Consider the following 22,320-nt stretch of genomic DNA (forward strand, 5'->3'; position numbering starts at 1 on the left):
GCCATGGGTGTGAATTACGAGATTAGTAAAAGTTGAAGGTATTTTTATTATTATTTTTGTGGTTCAAAGCCTGAATCTGGTGCAAGCTGCTGAAGTATTGTCTTGTAGAGACTGCAGATAGCCTGAAACAAAGCCTTCAAAAAGTATGAACTCCCTTCTGATACCAAAACCTCATGATCATATGTAAATGTCACTGTTAACAAAAACTGATCATTTTAGCAAGTGAGTGAAGGCCACAATTGGAAAAATTAAGAGCTGTAAATAAGGAAATGAATAAAGACGTGTGTTAAATATCTTGCATTTATCAAACAAGTATCATGTAGAATTGATATACAGAAATTGAGATATAAAAGAGTTATACCTTATCTCCTGAGTAGGTTAAATGGTAAATACATACATACATGCAGACATGAGAGTCAAACAGTCATATCACTGAGACTTAGATGAGTATATTAGCAAAGTGAGCTGCTTTTCTCCAGAATACATTATAAAATCCAAATAAAATTGTAGCTATAGAAAGTCCTGAAACAGATTACATAATTAAAAAACAATATTTTGTAAATTGTCTTTATTGCCAAAACAATAATCTTAGTTTTATTCAATGTTTCACTTGTTAGTCCAAGTAACAGGTCAGGTTTTTGTGGATTGTGGCAAACCAAGCCCAAGGACACCTTTCTTGCCCATCTGGTTAATTGCCATGGACCTATCCTCCATGAATTTATCTAGTTCTTTTTTGAACCTTGTTACAGTCTTGGTCTTTACAATGTCCTCTGGCAAAGAAAATACTTCCCTTTGTTTGTTTTCAGCCTGCTGTCTATTAATGTCATTTGTTGACCTCTATTTCTTGGGTTATGAGGAGTAAACAGCACTTCCTTATCAACTTTCTCTACACTAGTCATGATTTTATAGCTCTCTATCATATCCCCCTTAGTCATCTCTTTTCCATGCTGAAAAGTCCCAGTTTTACTCTTTCCTCATAAGGAAGCCATTCCTAATAATTTTTGTTGCCCTTTTCTGTACCTTTTCCAATTCCAATACATCTTTTTGAGCTAAAATAACATCTGCACGCAGTATTTAAGATGTAGATATACCATGGATTTATATAGAGAGGTAATATAATTTCTGTTTTATGATGTATCCCTTTCTTAATGATTCCCAACATTGTGGGGTTTGTTTGTTTTTTTTACTGCTGCTGCAGTCCAAAATTGAATATTTTCAGAGAACTATCCATAATGGCTCCAAGATCTTTCTTGAGTTTTAACAGTTGATTTAGACCCCCATCATTTGATATGTATAGTTGGGATTATGTTTTCCAATGTGCATTACTTTACATTTATCAACGTTAATTTTCATCTGCAATTTTCTTACCCAGTTTTGAGAGTTCTTTTGGTAGCTTTTAGCAATCTGCCTGGAACTTAACTATCTTGAGTAATTTTGAATCTTCTATACATTTTGCCACCTCACTGTTTACCCATTTTTCCAGATTTATAAATATGTTGAGTACGAATGGTCGCAGAATAGACCTATAGCGAACACCACTGTTTACTTCTCCCCATTCTGAAAATTGACTGATTATATCTACCCTTTGTTTCTTACTTTTTAACCAGTTTCCATTCATGACCTTTGCTCTTGTCCCATGACATCTTATTTTGCTTAAGAACCTTTGGTAAGGGAGCTTGTCGAAGCTTTGTGAAAATCTAAGTACATTATATCCACTGGATCCCTTTGTCCACATGCTTTTTGACCCCCCTTGAAGAATTCTAGTAGATTGGTGAGGCATGATTTCCTTTTACAAAAACAATGTTAGCTTGTTTCCAACAAATCATGTTTATATATATGTCTGAGTCTGACTATATTGTTCTTTACTGTAGTTTCAACCAGTTTATCTAGTTCTGAAGTCATGCTAACTAGGCTGAAATCTGACTAAAGTCAGATCTCCATTGAAAAAGCAGTGCCACAAAATTCAAAATCTAGAAAACGTTCTTGGAATACAGTGGGAACCATTTCCTGTTTCAGAAGAAGTAGTAATTAGGGGAAGGTGTGGCAACAATTTTAGACTTGATATTGAATAAAAGCTTAGAGTTGCTTGTGACTCTGAAAGTGGAAGGCAACTTAAGTAAAAAAATGAGTGAAATAAATTTATTGATTCTAAGGAGAGAGAGGAAGGAATGGGAGCAGCAGAAGAGAGACAATGGACTTTTAAAAAAACAGACTTTAACAAACTCTGAGAAATGATAGTTAAGTTCTCATCGATAAGGGAAAGGAGTTCAGGAGAACTGGCAATATCTCAAGAAGACCCTATTAAGGCACAACAGCAAACAATCCCAATGAGAAGGAAAGAAAGGAAGAATAGTGAGAAACCACTATGATTGCATTCAGAATTCTTTCATGTCTGGAAGATCAAAAAGTAATCCTACAAGAAAATATAGATTTCTCAGGATGAATTCAAAAGGATAGTGTAAGCATTGATGGAAAAAAATCAGAAAGGCCTGGCAAAAGGCATAAAAGTCAATAAGAGGAGGTTTTATAAATACATTAGGGCTACGTCTAGACTGGTATGATTTTCCCGAAATGTTTTTAATGGAAAAGTTTTCTGTTAAAAGCATTTTCGGAAAAGAGCGTCTAGATGGGCACGCATGCTTTTCCGCAAAAGCACTTTTTGCAGAAAACCGTCAGTGACCAATCTAGACGCACTTTTCCGCAAAAAAGCCCCGATCGCCATTTCCGCGATCGGGGCTTTTTTGCGCAAAACAAATCTCAGCTGTCTACACTGGCCCTTTTGCGCAAAAGGGACTTTTGCCCGAACGGGAGCAGCATAGTATTTCCACAAAAAGCAGTGATTTCTTATAGTAGGAAGTCAGTGCTTTTGCGGAAATTCAAACGGCCAGTGTAGACTGCTGGCAAGATTTTCCGGAAAAGCGGCTGATTTTCCGGAAAAACTGGCCAGTCTAGACACAGCCTAGGAGTACGCAAAAGACAAAATATAGTTTCATTTAGCAGGGAAGAAGATGGCCCAAAGAAGGCTGAGGTATTTGCCTGTTTTGCTTTAGTCTTCAATAAAAAGGCTAGTTATGGCCAGATGCTTAAAACAATATTAACAAGGGGAAAGGAACACAAGCCAGAATAGGGAAAAACAGATGAATGAATAATTAGGAAAATTAGAGGTATTCGTGTCAGCAGGGCCTGATGAAAATGAAATTCGCCCAAAGGAACTTAGGGTATTAGTGGAAGCAATCTTGAAACCAATTGTGATTCTGAGAACTTAGAGAGGACACATGAGGTCCCAGAAAAGGAAAATACAGTACAGTAAAACTCCAATTGTCCAGCATCCAGTGGTCTGGCACCAACTGGAACCCGGAAGTGCTCCGGCCAGCCGGACAATTGGAGCTGCTCTGTGCCGCTTCCTGAAGTCCGCTGCTGCTGCTGAAACTGACCAGCTGTGGACCTGGGGAAGTGGAGCGGAGCAGAGCAGCTGGGGTGCTGCCGGGTTAGTCCCGCAGCGCCACCCCACACCCCCCTGCTTGGTGCCCAGAAGCACCCCAGCTGCTCTGCCCCACGGCTTCACTATATCCGCCGCTGCTGAAACTAACCAGCGGTGGACTTGGAGAAGCTGTGGTGCAAAGCAGCTGGGGTGCTGCCCGATTGGTCCCGCAGCGCTGCCCCTCACCAGCATCTGGTTTGCCCCACGCCGCGCTGTTCCCAGCCCGACCCCCGCCAGACCCATCACAGCCCCCCTGCCGGAGTACCTCCTGATACTCCAGCATATCCCATAATCCGGCACCCCCTGGGTCCCAAAGGTGCTGGATTATCGGAAGTCTGCTGTATTGGTCTTTATAGTGAAGCAGCGTGGCCTCCCTCTGACCCAGAAGGGGAAGGATCCCCTAAGACCTCTTGGTGTGCAGGACCAGATCAACCCAGCCCTGCCCCCAGGAAACAGAAGGAAGAGATTAGAAGTATAAAGGTTGGAACTAAGAGCTCAGTTGGGTCACAGAGGAAGCCAGACGTGTTGCCCAAACTCCTGGGGGGGGGGAAGGTTCAGCCATATTGCCGACAAGAAGAGAACTGGCCAGGGCTGTCCAGGCCCGCTGCCAGGCCCACAAGACTGGCTAGGGCTGCCCAGGCCACTGCAGGACCCTGATCCTGAGCTGGTGGAGACACTGCCAGGGTTGTCATTCCCAGCAGACCCAGAAGAGCAGGGACTTAGCCAGGTAGGCCCACACAGAACTGAGAAGCAGCCCAGGAGTAGCTGACTCATTCCTGGCTGAAGAAATGGAAGTCAACTGGGTAGCGTGTTATGGGAAGGATCCCTGCTGACCCTGTGAGCTGGTCGGTCTGTTGTGGCCAGGATCCGCACTGAACCAGTGGCAGCCAGTGCTGCCACTGTTAGGGCCCTACACTGGAACTCTGTGAAGCAGGTGGGCCTGTGTATCCCACTGCCACCCCACACCTTGGGTTGTAGGTTACCCCTGCGCTTGTCGACTACAAAAGCAAGGAAACCCGACCACTACTCAACCTGAAGTCAGATCTGAGCTTGTAAACTGTTTGTTGCCCTACCCTGAATAAGGGCCAGACCTTTGAACTACCTCTCAGCTTGAAGGCAGGTCTGAGCCCTTAACTGTTGTCCCCACCCTGAACAAGGACTTGGTCTGTGAACTGCTGCTTAGCCAGAGCATTGGTCTTAGCCCCAGGACTCTTCATTGCCTGCAGATGAACTACTATTTGGCCTGAGTATAGGCCGGAGCCCCCTGGGCTGTGGCGGGCCAGCCCTGACAACAGGGCTCTACAGGACCACTAACTGGTCTGTTTTTTGTGTAGTGAGGCAGCTTGGCCTCCCTCTAGACTGGGACTAGTACAGTCTTTAAAAAGGGGAATAGAGGTCCTAGAGAATTATAGATAAATCATCCGAATTTTAATACCTAGAAAGATTTTGGAGCAAATTATCAAACCATCAATTTGCAAGCACCTTTAGGATAATAGGGTGGTAAGTAATAGCCACCATGGATTGGTCAAAGGAAGGAAGCAAGCAGCAAATGTGATAGATACTGATTTTAGTAAGGCTTTTGATATAGCCCCACATGATATTCCCATAAGAATACTAAGGAAAATGTCTAAATGAAATTACTATAAGGCAAGTGCACAACTAGTTGAAAAACTGTACTCAAAAAGTACAATGGTTCTGTTAAACTGGGAGAATGTATCTAGTGAGTCCTGTAGGGTAACACTTCTGATGCAGTGCTAGTCAACATTTCCATTAATCACTTGGATAATTGAATGGAGAATATGCTTATAAAATCTGTGGATGACACTACGCTAGGAAGGTTGCAAGCACTTTGGAGGCCAAGATGAGAATTCAAAAGAAACTTGAAATTTGGAGAACTGGTATCAAATCAATAAGATGAAAATAAAGACCAATGCAAAGGGTTATACTCAGGAAGAACAAGCACAGATATTAAGTGGGAAATAACCAAGCTATAATATTGCTGATGAGGATGTGGGAGTTATAATAAATCACAAATTGAATAGGGACCAACAATGTGATGCAGTTTCAAACAAGGCTAATATCAGTCTATCAGTCTGGGGTGCATGAATAGAAGTTTTATGAAAGACATGGGAGGTAATTGTTCTGCTCTATGCAATCTATTGAGGTCTCAGCTGGAGTACCATGTCTAGTTGTAGGTGCCACGCTTTAGGAGAAATGTGGACAAACGAGTAAGTCCAGAGAACAACAAAAACAACAAAGGGTTTAGAAAGCCTGCCCTATAAGGAAACTCTGGGCATGTTTAGTCTTGAGAAAAGAAGACTAGGGGAGTCCTAACGTGTCTCCAGGAGCAGGTGCAGGTGCAGGAAACATGCTGGTGACTAGGGACTGCACAGCTGTGCACATGGTGTGGCCCTGATCCAGCATCTCCCACCAGGTGTCTCACCACAGCTGGATATCTTTCTGCAGTCCAGGGTCAGCTCCGTGCATCAGAGTGCACAAGGTGTTCCCTCTGGAACTCATCCATGGGTCTCTGGTGTCTGCGGGTCCCTCAGGTTCAGGAAGTTGCCCCGGGTAGTGTTGACCGCCCCTCTCTCACAGCTGGTCTGTGGTGGAGAATAAAAAGAGACGGTCACTCATCGGAGGAGACACTGTGCCTGAAGCCTTCCCCACACCTCTGAGCCGAGAGCGACAGTTCTAAGCTCAGACGAAGGCGATGAGCTTGGAGCAAGACCATGTGCAGTCTAGCCAGTGGGCCCTTCTCTGTAGGTGCACAGATGTCCAAGGTGGTGGAGCCTCACTACCCCCACATCCTGGGGACAAGCAGGCATGTGAAGGTGCCGGCCAGACTGGGATCCTGTGGGCAGGCGGGGGGCTATGGAGTGGCTGGGCTTCCCTCCATGCCATGCACATGCCAGGTCCAGCAGTGGCGACATCCCACAGGGAGAGGACTTGTATCCCTGCCCAGTGAAGGAGGGGAGGACACGGTGTTGGGGGAAGGTGTGTGTGAGTGGCAAATGTTCCTGTGCCTCGCTGCACTGTCCTCAGGAGTGGATGCTGCCCCGTCGGTGTGGGCATGTCCATGTGCAGGACTGCTGAGAGAGTGTAGGTGTGTGTGTGTGTCCATGTCCTCAGCCTCCTTCTAGTGGTGGCTGGTGGAGGGAGGGTGTCCCACCCCAGTGTCATGAGTATGGAGGGTGTCCCACCCCAGTGTCATGAGTATGGAACACCCTCCCCAGACATCCTGTGGCCAATAGCACAAGGGTCCTCTGGTGCAGCCTGCTGGGGCTGTGTGCCCTAGAGTGATGCTGCACCTGCTCCCACACACACAGGCTGCTGTGCGATCCTCTGGCCACAGAGGCCAAGCGACAAGTGCGCCCCAGCCCCTCGCTGCCCACCACCTCCATCCTGTGTGTGTGGGGAATGTGATGGTAGTCACCTGGTGTGGCTTCCCTGGCCTCAGACAATGCCTGGGACACATCTGGGGTGTAAGGTACTGGCTCCAGAGTCTGCATGGTCATGGTGCTGGACTCGTCCGGCTCCTCCTCTTCCTCCTCTTCACTGGCTCTGTCCCCAGGAGGATGATGATAGGCGTCTTGAGCCCCAAGTCCACTACCGGGGGACTGCTCCACACCCCCAGGATGTGGTCCACGTCCTCATAGTAGGGGCAGGTATGGGGTTCTGCCCTGGAGTGGGAGCTGTCCTCTCAGGACCTAGCATATCCCTGGCAGAGTGCCTTTACTTTCATCCACACCTGCTCCTGAGTGTGGAGCGATCTCATTTGCATATTTTCTGCCGATCTGTTTTGCGCTAGGGGTTTTTGCACAAAAACAAGCAGTGTGGATGTTTTCTTTTTGCGCAAAACCCGCATTTTCCACAAGATTGGTATACCTCCGCACATAAGGATCTTGTGGGGAAAGGGGGTTTTGCGCAAAAAGAAAATGTCCACACTGCTTGTTTTTTGCACAAAAACCCCTAGCGCAAAAACGGATCGGGAAAATATGCAAATGAGATTGCTAGTCATGGAAATGAATCCCTAATTAGCATATTTTTTGCTGAGACAACTCGCAGTGTAGATGTAGCCTCAGTTGCCCATGTAGACAAAGTCTAAGAGACAGAGAGGTGACATAAGAAGCACCCCAACGAATCAATAACGGGTTGAAACTGACCAGACCGGGATTACTAGTTTTAGGATCCCTGGGCTGGAACCCAGAGTTACCTGCAGGTCCTACCAGCTACTGGAAAGTGACACAGAACCTAGAGATAGACAGGCAGACTATCTGAGGCAACATTTGGACTGCTTGTCTGGTAGGACTTTGCTGCTCCAGAAGTGAAGACTGTACAAGAAGAGCAAGTTAGAAAGAGGGAGCCCTTCACTTTGCGAAAAGAGAGGGAGACCACAGTGCAGACAATGTAAGAGGGGGAGGGGTGCCATAGGGTGACATCTAATATTCAGGAAGGTGTAGCTGCTATGAGTGGAGCCCTTTACACCTGCACTGCTTAGCACAAATTGACAATTTTACTGTTTAAAAGTTTCAGTGGCCCAGTGAGGAAGCAGAAACAACAGCACGTGACTTCACTAGAAAACCACACATCATAAATGCAAATTAGTCAAAGTGAACTATTCAGGAATAGCTCATGGGTTGATGTGTTTGCATTAGCTGTATGAAGAGTGAAGATATAAGAAATCAAAAGTCTATTGGTGAGTTATGAGCAATTTAAGATTCTGTAAGATGAACACATCTTACAGAGGTCTTAGGACCCCTGGCCTGTGTATATCTGGGTAACCCTAGGCATATCTAAACTGGAAAAATTAGACTTGAGAATATGGCTAAGATTTATTGTGGGAAATGCACAGTCTAAGGGCCTCAGCTGCTCCCAAGAGCAGTTCAGGTGCCTTTTACAATTGGCTCCTAATTGGGGAAATGGCTGTTGCCTAATTTGTTATAACACAGTTGCACACCCATTGAAAACTGAGGGCTGGATTTTAATTATATTGAAAAGAATTGTTCATTTGCAAGGAGTTTCTAGTCCACTCTTTTGTTTCATCTTTGGTTTGTGCCTGTGAGGAGCTGTGATTATGTGCTCTACTCTAATCTTTCAATTAAAAAACACCAAACTGGTGTGTCCTATTTTCTTTGAATTATTTTTTTCTGGGGACATTCCAATCACAGTGTAGAATCACATTGATCTGATTTTATTAAGGGTGACATTAGAACAAAAACACTTAGGCAGCTGCAGGCTACATTTTATGCGATTCAGAAGCACAGCGGATAGAATGCATGTAAATGCAAATAAGTTTCCACAAATTGCTCCACTACAGACAGCAGGACACATCTTTGAATATTGACAAAATGCACAGGCAACAAATAAGGGGCCAGTACCAGAGGTGACTTAAATTTGTCCTTTGGATAGTCTTGGTCCTGCATATGCCATCCTCCCTGCACTTTTCAGCACTGCCTGAAATACCATTATATATGCCAGACTAGAATGGCCATAAGGAACTATAAACATTGCCCATGAGGGATATGGCTTAACCGTATCTCAGTTGCACCATTTTTTCTCCAACCACACCCCTGTTCCAGAAAGGGCATAAGACACAGAACTCCTGAGTTGACACTATGTCACTATAGGATCCTTCTTGTCCAGGATTGATCCCCCCGCCACAAGTCAGCTTTTACTGCCAAAGTACCCCAGGATCTGGACCAGTGCTTTTTACCTAATCACATTTTCACAGACAGGTATTCTCTGATTTTATAGTTAGAAAATGTTTTAAAGAGCATACACATTCACTCTGAACTGCATGAAAAAAATGCTCCTAACGAGCCCAACCGTTTGGTATTTTTGCAAAGCCAGACCAATGCCTTGAAGCGCATGTGAACCAAAACCAGTGTTTCAAACAGCAGTTACACCCCTCCTCATCTCTTGTGACAGACCCCCTGGGATTCAGGACCCCCAGTTCTATCTTTGCTATCCCAAGGACATCACTCAGTCAGGAACTTACCTTTGTTTAGTTTATAAGCCCTGATGTGTTTATAAGCAGAGGAAGTGGATGAAAAGAACTTTAATTACAATTCTCAGAGAGGTAGCTGTGTTAGTCTATAACTAAAAAAAACCTTAAAACACAACAATGGTCCTGTAGGATATTTGAGACTAACAAAAATATATAAATAGTATCATGAGCTTTTGTGGGCACAACCCACTTCTTCAAATGACTCGTGACACTATTTATATATTCTTGTTAGCCTCTAAGGTGCTAAAGGACCATTGCTGGTTTTTTTAAGTTTTTCCATTACAATGTATTTTGGGATCCACCAACTCTTTCCTCTTACACATTGCACTATGTTCACTAGATTTCTCAATGTGCCCAAATTAACTATCTTTAACTGTAATAACCTTGTTCTGCTGTCTTCTGTGAACTCATCCCTCATTATGTTGAATTCAAGTTGTTCAGAGTCACTGATACCAGACTTCCCCATTAGTCACATGTTTTCAGTAGCGACTTCTTTCTCAGGGTTAAACAGATGCAAAGGACAGCTGCTCTGCTACATGACTGATAAGTTTTCCTCTATCACTTTGGGTTCCATTCATTATGGTTATAATAATATTACTTTGCATGTTAATAGGCATTTAGGTACAGATACTGACTAATTCATTCTCACATCTCCCCCTTTGAGTTGGATAAAGAGATATTGCAATCCCCATGATTTACTCAAGTCCATACAGTGGCAGTTTAGAACTCTTGACTCCTAATCTAATCCTCCTACCCTTGCACCATATTTCTTTCCATCTCCTTGCTGTACTTTGCTCCTCCCTCATCATTATGTTACAGTGTCAGGGTTCACTAAACCGTGGTCTTTTTCCTTGTGTTCCTTAAGGACATCCACTGAAGGTTTTAATCTTCCCAATATCACCTTTCATGTGGCAAATACCTACATCTGTTTTCCTTCAGGCTGGGTGTTTAGGCTTGCAATCCCTCTGCACCACATTGTGATTTTCTAAGAGTTCTTTCTCAGTTCCAGTATCTATGCTTAATTCTCTGTCCAGGGGCCACTTACCAACAGGCCCTCACAAAGCAAATGGCAAATATTTTAAAAGCAAAAGTTTTACAGAGAGAACATATGAAGAACAATAAAAAAAACCTGCCCACATGCAAAAAGCCTACCAGAAGTCACCCCCTAAATTTGACATAGCACTCTAGTGGGATCCCATAACTGGTTTTGCTTATGTGTTTTGACAGTTTTTCCCAAGACATAATTTCAAATCATTTCTGTCAGCATTAGCCCAGAATTGGTATGTAGCAAAACACTTCCAGTCATTTATTGCAATAAATATGTGTGTTCTAACATCATCCAGCTAATGTTTAAGGGTACATCTAGACTACGAATTTTGTCGACAAAAGTTTTGTCAACAGATACTGTTGACAAAGCTCCTGTCGACAAAGAGCGTCTAGACTACATCCAGTTCTGTCAACAAAGCAAGCTGCTTTGTCGACATGACAGTGTAGACGCAAAGGACAGTGTAGATGCAATAACGCCTTCTGTCGACAGAACTCTGTCAACAAAAGGCGTTATTCCTTGTAGAATGAGGTTTACCGCCGTCGACAAAACTGCCGAATTCTGTCAACGTTATGTTGACAGAAGTCAGCAGCAGTGCAGACACAGGTATAGTTTTGTCAACAAAAGTCCACTTTTGTTGACAAAACCCTGTAGTCTAGACACACCCTAAGGTAACTCATGTCACCAGATTGGTTCATTCCTTCTATTCTTCCTTCCTCCATGTAGCAGTTAAAAGCTGCATTAGTGACCTGTGAATTCTTTGTGAAGAGATCCATACTTAATATATATTTAAATATACTGTACATAGCAACTCACTTGCTCATTAAAATTATAGAAATTCAGTGCACTTGTTATGATAACCATAACTGTTGTGCTTAAATGAAAATTGCACTTTGTTTCTTAGGTTATGAATCAGCAGGTTCTGAAGACTGAGATACAATTTGAGTTAATATGTGTAGTGTATGCAGTACAAACAAAGATACAAATCTTTTGCTTCCTCGAATATTTCAATACACGTATTCAGTTAGCAGCTTTGTGGTATTGCAAAATATCCTCCATTACTTGAAAAACTTGGCTCTTCCTCACTTTTTTGTAATATTGGCTGGCTGACTGCTGGAAGAGCAACAAAGTGGTTGAAGGATCCCCTTAAAAAGTATCTGATGCCTTGCTGAGAAAGTTAGGCATTTTGCTGATCTTTACCAGGTCAGTTAAGCTACATGACAGCCAAGAGCAATAAAAAGGGTGATTAAACACTGAGGGTATGTCTACACAGCAAAGTTATTTTGAAATAACAGTTGTTATTTCGAAATAACTTTCCTAGCATATACACAAGCTAACTGCTATTTCGAAATTCATTCGAATAGAGGAGGGCTTATTTCTAAATTGGCAAACCTCATTCCACAAGGAATAGTGCCAATTTCAAAATTGCTATTTCGAAATAAACACTGTGTAGACATTTATTTCAAAATAGGGGGCCTCCAGCCCTTCCCAGGTTGCCCTGCTGGCTGCCCTGGCCACAAGGTAACTTCTGACCTGATGCCCTGCCGGAACCAGTTCCAGCTGGCCTTAAATGCGATTCAGAGTCCAATCAGTGTGGACACACTATTTCAAAATAGCAGAAAGCTATTTTGAAATGCATTTTGTATATAGATGCATCATTTCGAAATAAGATATTTTGAAATAACTATTTCGAAATTAGATATTTCGAAATAACGCTGTAGTGTAAACATACCCGAGAGAAATGACACACTGGGCCAAGCCCAGTTTTGGGGTTAAAACACTCAAATCGCTAAAGATATTCAGGAGATTAATTTGGCCTGCTGAGATGTACTGATTTTCAGACACTTCACATTCTTCAGCTATGCTCATACCTTATCATGACTGACTAAAGGATGTGTCAATTATGTTGTGAGCAAATCCTTTGCTCAAACTGCCTACTACTTATGTAATTTCAACTATTAGTGTTTTGCTATTCTCTGAAAGTACTATTCTGTTTTATTGCTTATTGGATTAATTTCCTCCTTGCTAATCTCATGAAAAAGTGGCCTGAAATTCTACCTTCCATTGTGTGGTGTATTTACATCACATATTAACATTCCTAGATTTCTTCTATGTCCACTTGTCTGCCTGAGCTCTGCTGTTACTGGTTTGACAAAATGTTTCTTTCCACATGTTTTTTTAATATCTATTTTTTCACCAACTAAAATACAAATATTACACTTCTGTAAACTGTAGAAAAATCTATAATGCAGCATAATAGTCTGTCCATATATTGTAGGGGTTTTTTTAAATAAACATTTCTCTGACATTCTACTTGATTTAACTCAGTGTAGTTTATGTAAAGGATATTAAAATGTCAAGATACAATGCATAAAATCAGTATACGTTTATGGAGACAAGAAGGAACTATTGTAGGAAATCTCTGACAAAATTAAGGTCCAAATGCTGCAGTCATGTCAATAGTGGGTAAATTATACATTGGGACAAATCATTGCTCTTGATATGTAAAGCTGCCAACTTGTGCAGGCTGGAATTCTAAGACTAACTTCTGATTACTTGTTTTATACAGAATTTAAATATTTAACTCTGGATTGTATTTGCATATAATAACATCCAAAAATGTAGCTCAATCAGCTCTCTAACAGCAAATTGAGTGTGTGGCTATGGAGCTGCTTCTGAAGCTGTTTTCTGGCCAGTTTGATTCTGAAAAATCTTGTTATTGTTCATGAAAAATATCCTCAGTAGATCACCACTTCACCAACCAGATATGACAGAATTCTGGGTCAGTGTTTTACAAAATGTTTTCTCTTGGGGCTAAATTGTGGCTACATTATTCATGCAATGAATGTTGCTGACATCCCTTGTGAAATCATTAGAGCCTCGATGAGGATACATTTAGTCTAATAGGGCTACTTTAGTGATTAAGACAAGGAGAGTTGGCACTTTGTTGATGACATTTGCTAATTCTTTGGAGTTCTAGGTGTAGTGATACATTTCACTCCTTTTAGGTCATGATACCATTGTCTGTGCTAGCTTATGGGAAGAACTGATCTTGCTTAAGGAAAATGTTTTATATTATCAAGGTGTTTGTTCTTGCTTAGTCTAAGTAGTCAAAGTGTATCCATGACCCACAACTTAACACACTATGACTAGCCAGTAGAGTCCACTGGCCTCTATTACACAACATATTATGCACAATAAATTTATTGAATGTCATGGAGTTGCACCAAGGTGAATTTAGAACTATATTTTAACAACATAATTAAAATAGAATTAAAGTATTTTAAATAATTTGTTCTTTTGAACCTTGTGTGGTCATTTACACCTGTGCAAATTGAATGCACTACCATATCAAAGGTACACTTACATTTTGCACAGGTGTAAATGACCACATAAAATACAGGAAGTCTCCAACTTACAAACAGGTGTGTTCCCAAAATTCCTTTGGAAGTTGGTTTGGAACTTGGAATGCATTCTCCCATAGGATAGTTAGGTTCCCAGGCTAGCCCACAAAAGCCTATTTAACCCACACTGTAGCTGAAATACTATATATTTACAATGAAAAATAGTAGAAATAGTTTTTCATTTAAGATTGAATGATGGAGCTTGAGGAAAGGCAAGTTTAATTAGAGGCAGTAAAGGAGGTAGGTGGAGATTCTGAAGGGGACTTCTGGGCATCCCTTGGCTGATATCCTCCTTCATGAGCTCTGTTCCATCTTCGGCCACCATCCTTGCCAGTCCTATCTCCCAGCCACCCTCCTTCCCCCATCCCCTGCAGGCTGCACCCAGCCTTTGTTCACCAGAAGCATAGGCCAGAGGACTCCGGAAGAGCAGGGGAGGAGGCGGCATGCAGCCATCAGTTGCAAAGAAACACTGGTTTCACCTTCAATGCACCGTTCCTCTCCAGTCATTGGCTTCACAACCATCGTCTGCTCCTCTGGAGTCTTCTGCCCAGCGCTTGTGCTGCCCACCACCACGTGTGTCTCTCTGCCTGTTCTGCAAGGCTACAAGTGAGCTCTTGTTTGTATAGATGGATGTTTTTAAGTCAGATGTTTATAACTCAGGGATTGCCTGAACACAGCCTGGTGACATCAGGTAACAGTCTGTCATAGATTACAACCATACACACAGTGATGAAAAATATATTCATTACAATAAAGGAAAATTAATTTTTAGGAAAACTTGAGTATTGACATTTCTCTGGTATTTTGCCATTCATTGATCTTTCTAGTCAAACAGGGCTTGTTCCCTAATAGTTATGGAAGAATGCAAATAATGAAGTCACAGGGAAACAAAATGGGCCATGTTGCAAAGACTGGGGAAAAGCTGGGGATGATCGGCGAATATCCTGCTTCCTGTATTAAACATTAATGCAGAGATCCAAACATAACTAAAGTGCAGTTGTTCCTGGTTTGTGGTCAGGGAAAAATAATGGTGAATCATCTTCAGAACCAACAGATGACATAAAGATGGCCCATGGTGAGTAGATTACAAGCCAGCACAGCCGCGCAGCGCGGTCTGCACATGTGCAGTGTGCCGAACCGCACAGCTGGCGAGCGGGACTCGCTGCCACTTGGTGAGTCCCTGATTATGGGCCTCACTGTAACATTCATTTTCCTCACAGAGACAGTACAGGAGCAGAAGCTCAATAGAATGTGTCATATAGCAACATGCCTTACCTTACCTGGTGCCTTCTATGATATATGGTTTTGTCTGCCGGGTTGCTTTAGCCCACAGAAACAGAAGCCACAAAGGACATTAGAATGTATACCTCTTCCCAGCAACCCACATTCCACCCATGTTGAATATAAAGAACCTTGCCCTATGAGACCCAAGATACCATCATTCATTTGCCTGAGGCAGAGATGAGGAAAGAAAAATCTCCCATAGCCATCAGCGTACTGTTGCATTTTGGGTGCACAGCTTAGTGACAATGGAGCTAAGCTGTAGCACAAGGAGTAGGAATAAGTTCCTCCGGAAAAGGAAAAGGGCGCTTTTTCCGGAGGATCGGGGCCAGTGTAGACGCTCTTTTCCGGCTTTTCTAAAAGCCGGAAAAAAGCGGCGGACATTTTTATTTAAATGCCGCGGGGGATATTTAAATCCCCCGCGGATTTCCCTATTACGATCTCAAAAATTACCATGCCCTTCCGGAAAAGGGGCCAATGTAGACGAGCTCCTAGTGTTCATTTATATTGGAAAAGTGGTCTCATATCTGAATGAACTGTTTCCCTTTTATGACAGAGTACTGTGATTTTCTAGGGATCTAGTAATTGAAGTATAGTCAAGGATCTGGATCTTATACTTGCCGACAAATTGATTCTTTAAGGTATAAGAGAACACAACTGGAGATGAACCCTGAATCTAAAGTTTCTTTTTATTTTCAGGATTATCTGCACAGGTTCTTTCCATCTATTAATAAAGTAGGTGGTTGGGACTTAGAAAAAATTAAAGAGATGCAGAAATGTTTCCACCTGACTGTAACAGGAAAATTAAATTCACAAACAGAAGAAATGATGGCACGGCCAAGGTGTGGAGTCCCTGATGTATTAGATTACAGCACATTTCCAGGAACTCCAAGATGGAGGAAGAATGTATTGTCTTACAGCTTGGTTATATGCCACGTTTGTGCATTTTGTTTTGTTTTAATGCTGTCATATTATTCCATGCCTTAAATGACAATAATTTCTTTTCTTTTGCTGCTGAAAGGATTCTGAACTATACACCTGATCTGCCTCGTTCTATGGTGGTGAAAGCGATCAAAAAGGCATTTCAGGTGTGGAGTGATGTGACTCCACTGAGATTTCAAAACGTTGCCAGGGGAGAAGCGGATATCCTAATTCGTTTTGCACATGGTGGTGAGGCTACTGCTATGTTTTTAAGAATCCATGAATTACATTTATTTAAAGTTGAAGCTATACTTTAAAAGCTTACATGTTTTCATACCCAAAGGCTGAAGAGAGAACAATTATTTTCATTCTGAGTTCATCCGATCTTTATCATGTCCTGCAGTTTTATATTTGTGTATCAGTTTAACTAATCAACCATCACAAAATCCCTTGGAAGTTCAAACTGTAAAATGAGGAAAATAGTGTCAACGTATACGTGATTGTAAAAGTACTCCTCTGCTAAGATCATTATTCCTATATATGAGCAAACAAGGAGTCTTCACACTTGTGAACGGTTTAAACACCTTGGTCATATGCCTCAAAAACATTTTTTTTGCCTCATTAGAGACAAACACAAATACAACAGAGCTTCTTTCCACTGTAGTCCAACGCAAGGGGGACTATTTTGGATTACAGTTTTATTTTAGGCTTCCAAGAAGTCTGAAAGGGGGAGAATGTGTGTATACGCACACATGCACATACTTTAGTTCCTCTCTCACTACAACTACAGGGCACCCCTCTTTCACAAAAGCCTATGCAACTGAAGCACCGATTAGCATATTGTCATGCTTCATTTGCATAATTCATTAGTGGCCATTTTTGCGCAAGAGTCTTTGTGCAAAAAAGAGCCATCTACACAGCTCCTTTTTGCACAAAAACACCCTCTTGCGCAAGAGCTATTCTTTCTGAAAAAATTGAGAAGAATGGCTCTTGTGAAAGAGGGTGTTTTTGCCCAAAAAGGATCTGTGTAGAGAGCTACTTTTTGTGCAAAAGCCTCTTGTGCAAAAATGTCCCCTGATTAATTATGCAAATGAAGCAGGGAAATATGCTAATCTGCACTTTGTTTGCATAGGCTTTTGTGCTAAAGAGATGCAGTGTAGACATACAAGTGTTAGTCCTCCTCTTAAGTGCTGTTTACACTAGATTTTTATTTTGATAAAGCTATGTCCCTCGGTCGGCCGTGTGAAAAATCCTGAGCCTTGAGAGTCATCTATACTAGCCAGTGTAGACTAGTGCTAGGTCAAGAGGAGACTTCTCCCATTGACCTAGCTACCCCTTCTTGGGGAGGTGATGTACCTCCACCAAGGAGAGAACTCCTATTACTGTAGGCGCTACTTATGCTGAAGTGCTACAGTGGTGCAGCTGTAGCATTCTGAGTGTAGCCAAACCCTTAAAGATTCATCCCCAAACATCCAATAGTACAATAATGTTGTACTGTCTTCCTGGGTTATGAATTTTTGACAACTGTCCTGCAAATCCTTGAATTCCAGCAAGAAATTGTAGCCCTTCTTATAGGCAGAAGAGGAGAGTCAACCTTTTCCATACAACCTCCACTCCAGCTGAAGATCCAGACACCTCAGCCACTCTTACGGGAGATTCTAACAGAAGACACATTAAATTAGTTTACCAAATGAGAGGCTCAGTTTTTCAAAGCAGTGGTTCCCTAAAATCATTCACTTGAAGTAGCACAGGTAGTGCAGGTAGCATAATCTATCCTTATTGCCCAATGCTGTCAATTCTAGGACCTTGCCTTCAGATGCTTATAACTTTGCAAAACTTAAGCCAGACATTTTCTCACTTGGTTTCAGCCTCAGGCTGAAATTTTGGAAAGTTTCAGAGAAGATGATTCAGCCATTACTGAGAAAATGCCCTCCATAAGACAGAAGTCCATGGGAAAAAATAGTTTGTAATCATGGAATTAAAAACTGGACCATAATGTGCACACACATGGGAGCTGAGTTCATTGAACAGGCAATCTTAAGTGTGACATTTCCTACCTTTTGAATGTTTGACTTTGCAACCTTAACATCATTTTAGTCTCATTTTAATATATTATTATCTACAATGAATAAAAGCAAATTCTAAACTTAAAGATATGTAACTGTGTTTAAAATGAATCATTGTGTTAATTGATGACATATTAATTTCTTTTCCTATGCAGCACACGGCGACCAGTCTCCCTTTGATGGAAGGGGAGGAGTACTGGCTCATGCCTTTGCACCAAGCCCAGGGATAGGAGGAGATGCTCATTTTGATGAAGCTGAGAAATGGTCACAAAATCATATAGGTAAAGTATTTCCTGTGCCCGTTGCAACAAATTCAGCTCCTTCTACACAAAGCCCTGGCATTTTCTTCCTATAACTGTTTGTCCCTCTCTCTTATATATAATGTAACATACTTACCTTTGCCTGCCAGAGCATATATATAAGGTCTGTATTCTGTGGAGCTCAAATCACTTTACAAAAGTGGGAGAGCAATATTATCCTGGTGTTTTTGTAAGTTAGACACAACTTTAAGTGATTGTCAAAAGTGATCTCCATTAACAAAAGGAGAGTCAGGAATAGATTGCAGGTTTCCTGACTTCCCATTCATGGCCTCTGAAAAATTCTTACTAAAACATGGGAGAGCAGATAAACTTAAATTAAACCTATAGGATTTCATCACAATGAAAAGATGTGAATTCTCCTGCTTGTGATTCTCTGTTCCATTGTATGTTAACAATTCTTTTCCGCTTTTTTATATATGAAAATTTTAGGAACAAATTTGTTCCTTGTTGCTGCTCATGAATTTGGCCATTCTTTGGGACTGGGTCATTCAAATGTTCAAGGTGCTCTGACGTACCCTATTTATCGCTACTGGGATCCAAACACCTTCGTCCTTCCAGATGACGACAGACAAGGAATTCAGCGATTATATGGTAATTTCAGTGTCAGATGTTAATTTTGATATAAAAAATACCAAAAAGGGATAGATTTTGTCATACTTTAAGTACCTTACTCAGACAGCCAAACTGGTTTGAATGGTCTACTCTCTGAGCAAGGTACTACTCAGTGAGAGTACCTAAATTTAGATCAAGCCAACATGATATACTTTATCCCTTCCGCCTATTCTTTCTGGAGTCTAAGAGTAAGCTGTCCATATCGCAAAACCACCTAATGGAGTTATAGTGGACTGACAAAGGGTCCCCTAATGGACTGACAAAGGGTCCCCTACACACCAGTGCTTTGCAGAAATCAATGATGACATGCTGCTAACCTAACTGCCAGTGAGTAGTACCTTGCTCTACCAAAGAGGATATTGAAAGCAGTATGGCTGCTTGCTGAATGTGAGATTGTGTAATGTGGCTGTGTCTAGACTGGCCAGTTTTTCCGCAAAATCAGCTGCTTTTGCGGAAAAACTTGCTAGCTGTCCACACTGGCTGCTTGAATTTCTGCAAGAACACTGACGATCTCATGTAAGATTGTCATTGTTCTTGCGGAAATACTATGCTGCTCCAGTTTGGGCAAAAGCCCTCTTGCGCAAATCATTTGCGCAAGAGGGCCAGTGTAGACAGCACAGTACTGTTTTGCACAAAAAAGCCCTGATGGCTAAAATGGCGATCGGGGCTTTTTTGCGCCAAAGCGCGTCTAGATTGGCACAGATGCTTTTCCGCAAAAAGTGCTTTTGCGGAAAAGCGTCCATGCCAATCTAGATGCTCTTTTCTGAAAATGCTTTTAACAGAAAACTTTTCCATTAAAAGCATTTCCGGAAATCATGCCAGTCTAGACGTAGCCTGTAAGTATGGCAGAATCTGGCCCTCACATCACTGTTCTCGGGGTCAGGACCTACTCATTCTAGGTTACAGTGGCAAAACTGTTCTCTAAAACTATGGCACTTGTGTGTGAACATTTGCTTCCATCAGACACTTCACAAAGGGACAGCAATCATGGTACATATTTCTCTGAATTTTGTCTCAAACAAATACCTTATTGTTTCCGTATTTCTATTCCACAGGCAGAAAAAGAGAAAACTTCTAAAGAACCATGGTGTTTTTAAAGAGAATGAAGAAGTCAGCAAGTGTACTTTTCTTTCACACCAGAAATGTTTCATTTTATTTCTTTAAATGGCAAATGTTTGAAGATCAATTTCTGCTCCTATACATTTAGGCTACATCTAGACAGCAGTGCTATTTTGGGATATCCAAAGTATCCACAAATAGCTATTTCGCATCTTTAAATGCACCCATGACTTCGAAATATATTCCGGTGTCCCTGTAGCCCTCGTTCCATGAAGGTTAAGGGACTTGCTGGAATAGCGCTTTATTTTGAAATTTTAAAATAATCTATTTCAAAATTAGATTGAAATAAGATATGCAATTTGCGTAGCTCAAATTGCGTAGCTTATTTTGACCTACTGGTGCAGTGGAGATGCACCTTTCCTGAGATTTGAAAACCTCTTTAAATGTATTCAGTAGTTTCTATGAAAATAAAAATTCTCCCAGCACTATTCTGCCATCCTACATTCCTGTCTGTCAAACGCTGGTGGTTTGCATTTCACTGGGGGGCTCGGTGACTACTATATGGTCAATGCATGCAGGACAAAAATTGTCAGGTGGGTGCTTGAAGTGCATCTAACATCACGATTTAGGCTCTCTGTTCCCAGCCCATCCCCTTCTCCTCCTTACTGCATATACATACCCAGACTCTGAGTACCCTCCACAAGGCCCAGAGAAAGCATGTAAGGCAGTGAGTGGTTCACAAAGTGTGGGCTGCAACCATCTTGCAGGTAAGCTGCAGGCTCTGGGTTCACACACCCCTATACTGGGGAACCTACACTGGTGCTCCAGCTCTGCAGCTCCCCTCTTGGGGGAGGATCCTCATGGGCCAGATCTAGCTCATGGGGACAGGAAGCAGCTCCATGCACTCCCACTCCTCCTCCTCTGAGCTGGGGGATTGGCAGTCCAAGAAACTGTTCACCTGAAAGCTTTCCCTGCTGCTTCCATTGGCCAGATTCATGGTGCCTGAGAGCGACAGGAGGTACAGAGCCAGGTAAGTGTCGTCCCCTCCGCCCCACCTTCATATCCAAACTTCACACTCCCATTCCCGTCAGGCACCATTACTTTTTACCCTGCAAGGTAAAGTAAGGGCTGGCAGAGCCTTGAGAAGATTGGATGGGTGGCTCACGGACTGGTGGTGTTATCGAGTTAACATCAAGTCAACTCAGGGATGGTCTAGACAGTATGTGGACTGAAAGTAGGAGAAGTAGCAATCAGCTTAATCTGCAGCAAGGGAGATTTAGGTTCAATATTAGGAGAAACTTTCTAAGTAACTATAAAAACAGTTAAGCTACGGAGTAGGCTTCAAAGGGAGGTTCTGGAATCTCCATCACTGCAGGTTTTTAAGAACCAGTTAGACAAAAGTGTGTAGGAATACTTGGTCCTGCCTCAGCACAGGGAGCTGGACTAGGGGGTCTTTCTAGGTCACTTCCACCCTGCATTTCTATGATTCTCTGTAGAGCTTAACTGGTGATCATCACAGCAAAACTGACCCTCCAGCCTTCACCCAGCTCCCGTCCAACGTGAATTATTAACAAATGAGCTGGTCCCTGATATAGAGAAGTCATAAGACCAGTGAGCCTAGCAGCCCTGTCAGTGATATCTCAGGACAGCCATTCCCTCATAGAACAGTGGGGGAAGCTAGGGGATCCAATCGTTCCTCCCTGATAAAGGTCTGCAAAGCACAAACAGGGACGTAGCTTAAAAAAGCAGAGATGCCTTCCCTCAATCACTATTACAGGCACCTATCCTAAGTCTGTAAGTAAACACATGGGCTACGTCTACATTGGCCCCTTTTCTGGAAGGGGCATGTTAATTTCAGAGGTCGTAATAGGGAAATCCGCGGGGGATTTAAATATCCCCCGCGGCATTTAAATAAAAATGTCCGCTGCTTTTTTCCAGCTTTTAGAAAAGACGGAAAAGAGCGTCTACACTGGCCCCGAACCTCCAGAAAAAACACCCTTTTCCGGAGGATCTTATTCCTACTTATTCAAAGTAGCATCTACACAGCCAAACTGCTATTTCGAAATTAATTTGAAATAGCGGAGCACTTATTCCAAATTTGGTAAACCTCATTCCATGAGG

General features: G+C 42.3%; 1 protein-coding gene across 1 annotated transcript; it reads left to right on the forward strand.

Moving 5' to 3' along the window:
• Positions 1-15,401: 15,401 nt before the first annotated feature.
• On the forward strand, positions 15,402-21,406 carry LOC142827168 (macrophage metalloelastase-like). The gene is made up of 6 exons (XM_075921228.2): positions 15,402-15,434; positions 15,921-16,139; positions 16,241-16,391; positions 18,364-18,489; positions 18,958-19,119; positions 20,196-21,406. Exons 1-6 carry the CDS (start codon positions 15,402-15,404, stop codon positions 20,216-20,218), a joined length of 714 nt encoding a protein of 237 aa, XP_075777343.2. The 3' UTR covers positions 20,219-21,406.
• Positions 21,407-22,320: the final 914 nt, after the last annotated feature.

The sequence above is a fragment of the Pelodiscus sinensis genome, chromosome 1 (assembly GCF_052426305.1).
Source record: "Pelodiscus sinensis isolate ZL-2025 chromosome 1, ASM5242630v1, whole genome shotgun sequence".
Lineage (NCBI taxonomy): Eukaryota > Metazoa > Chordata > Testudines > Trionychidae > Pelodiscus > Pelodiscus sinensis.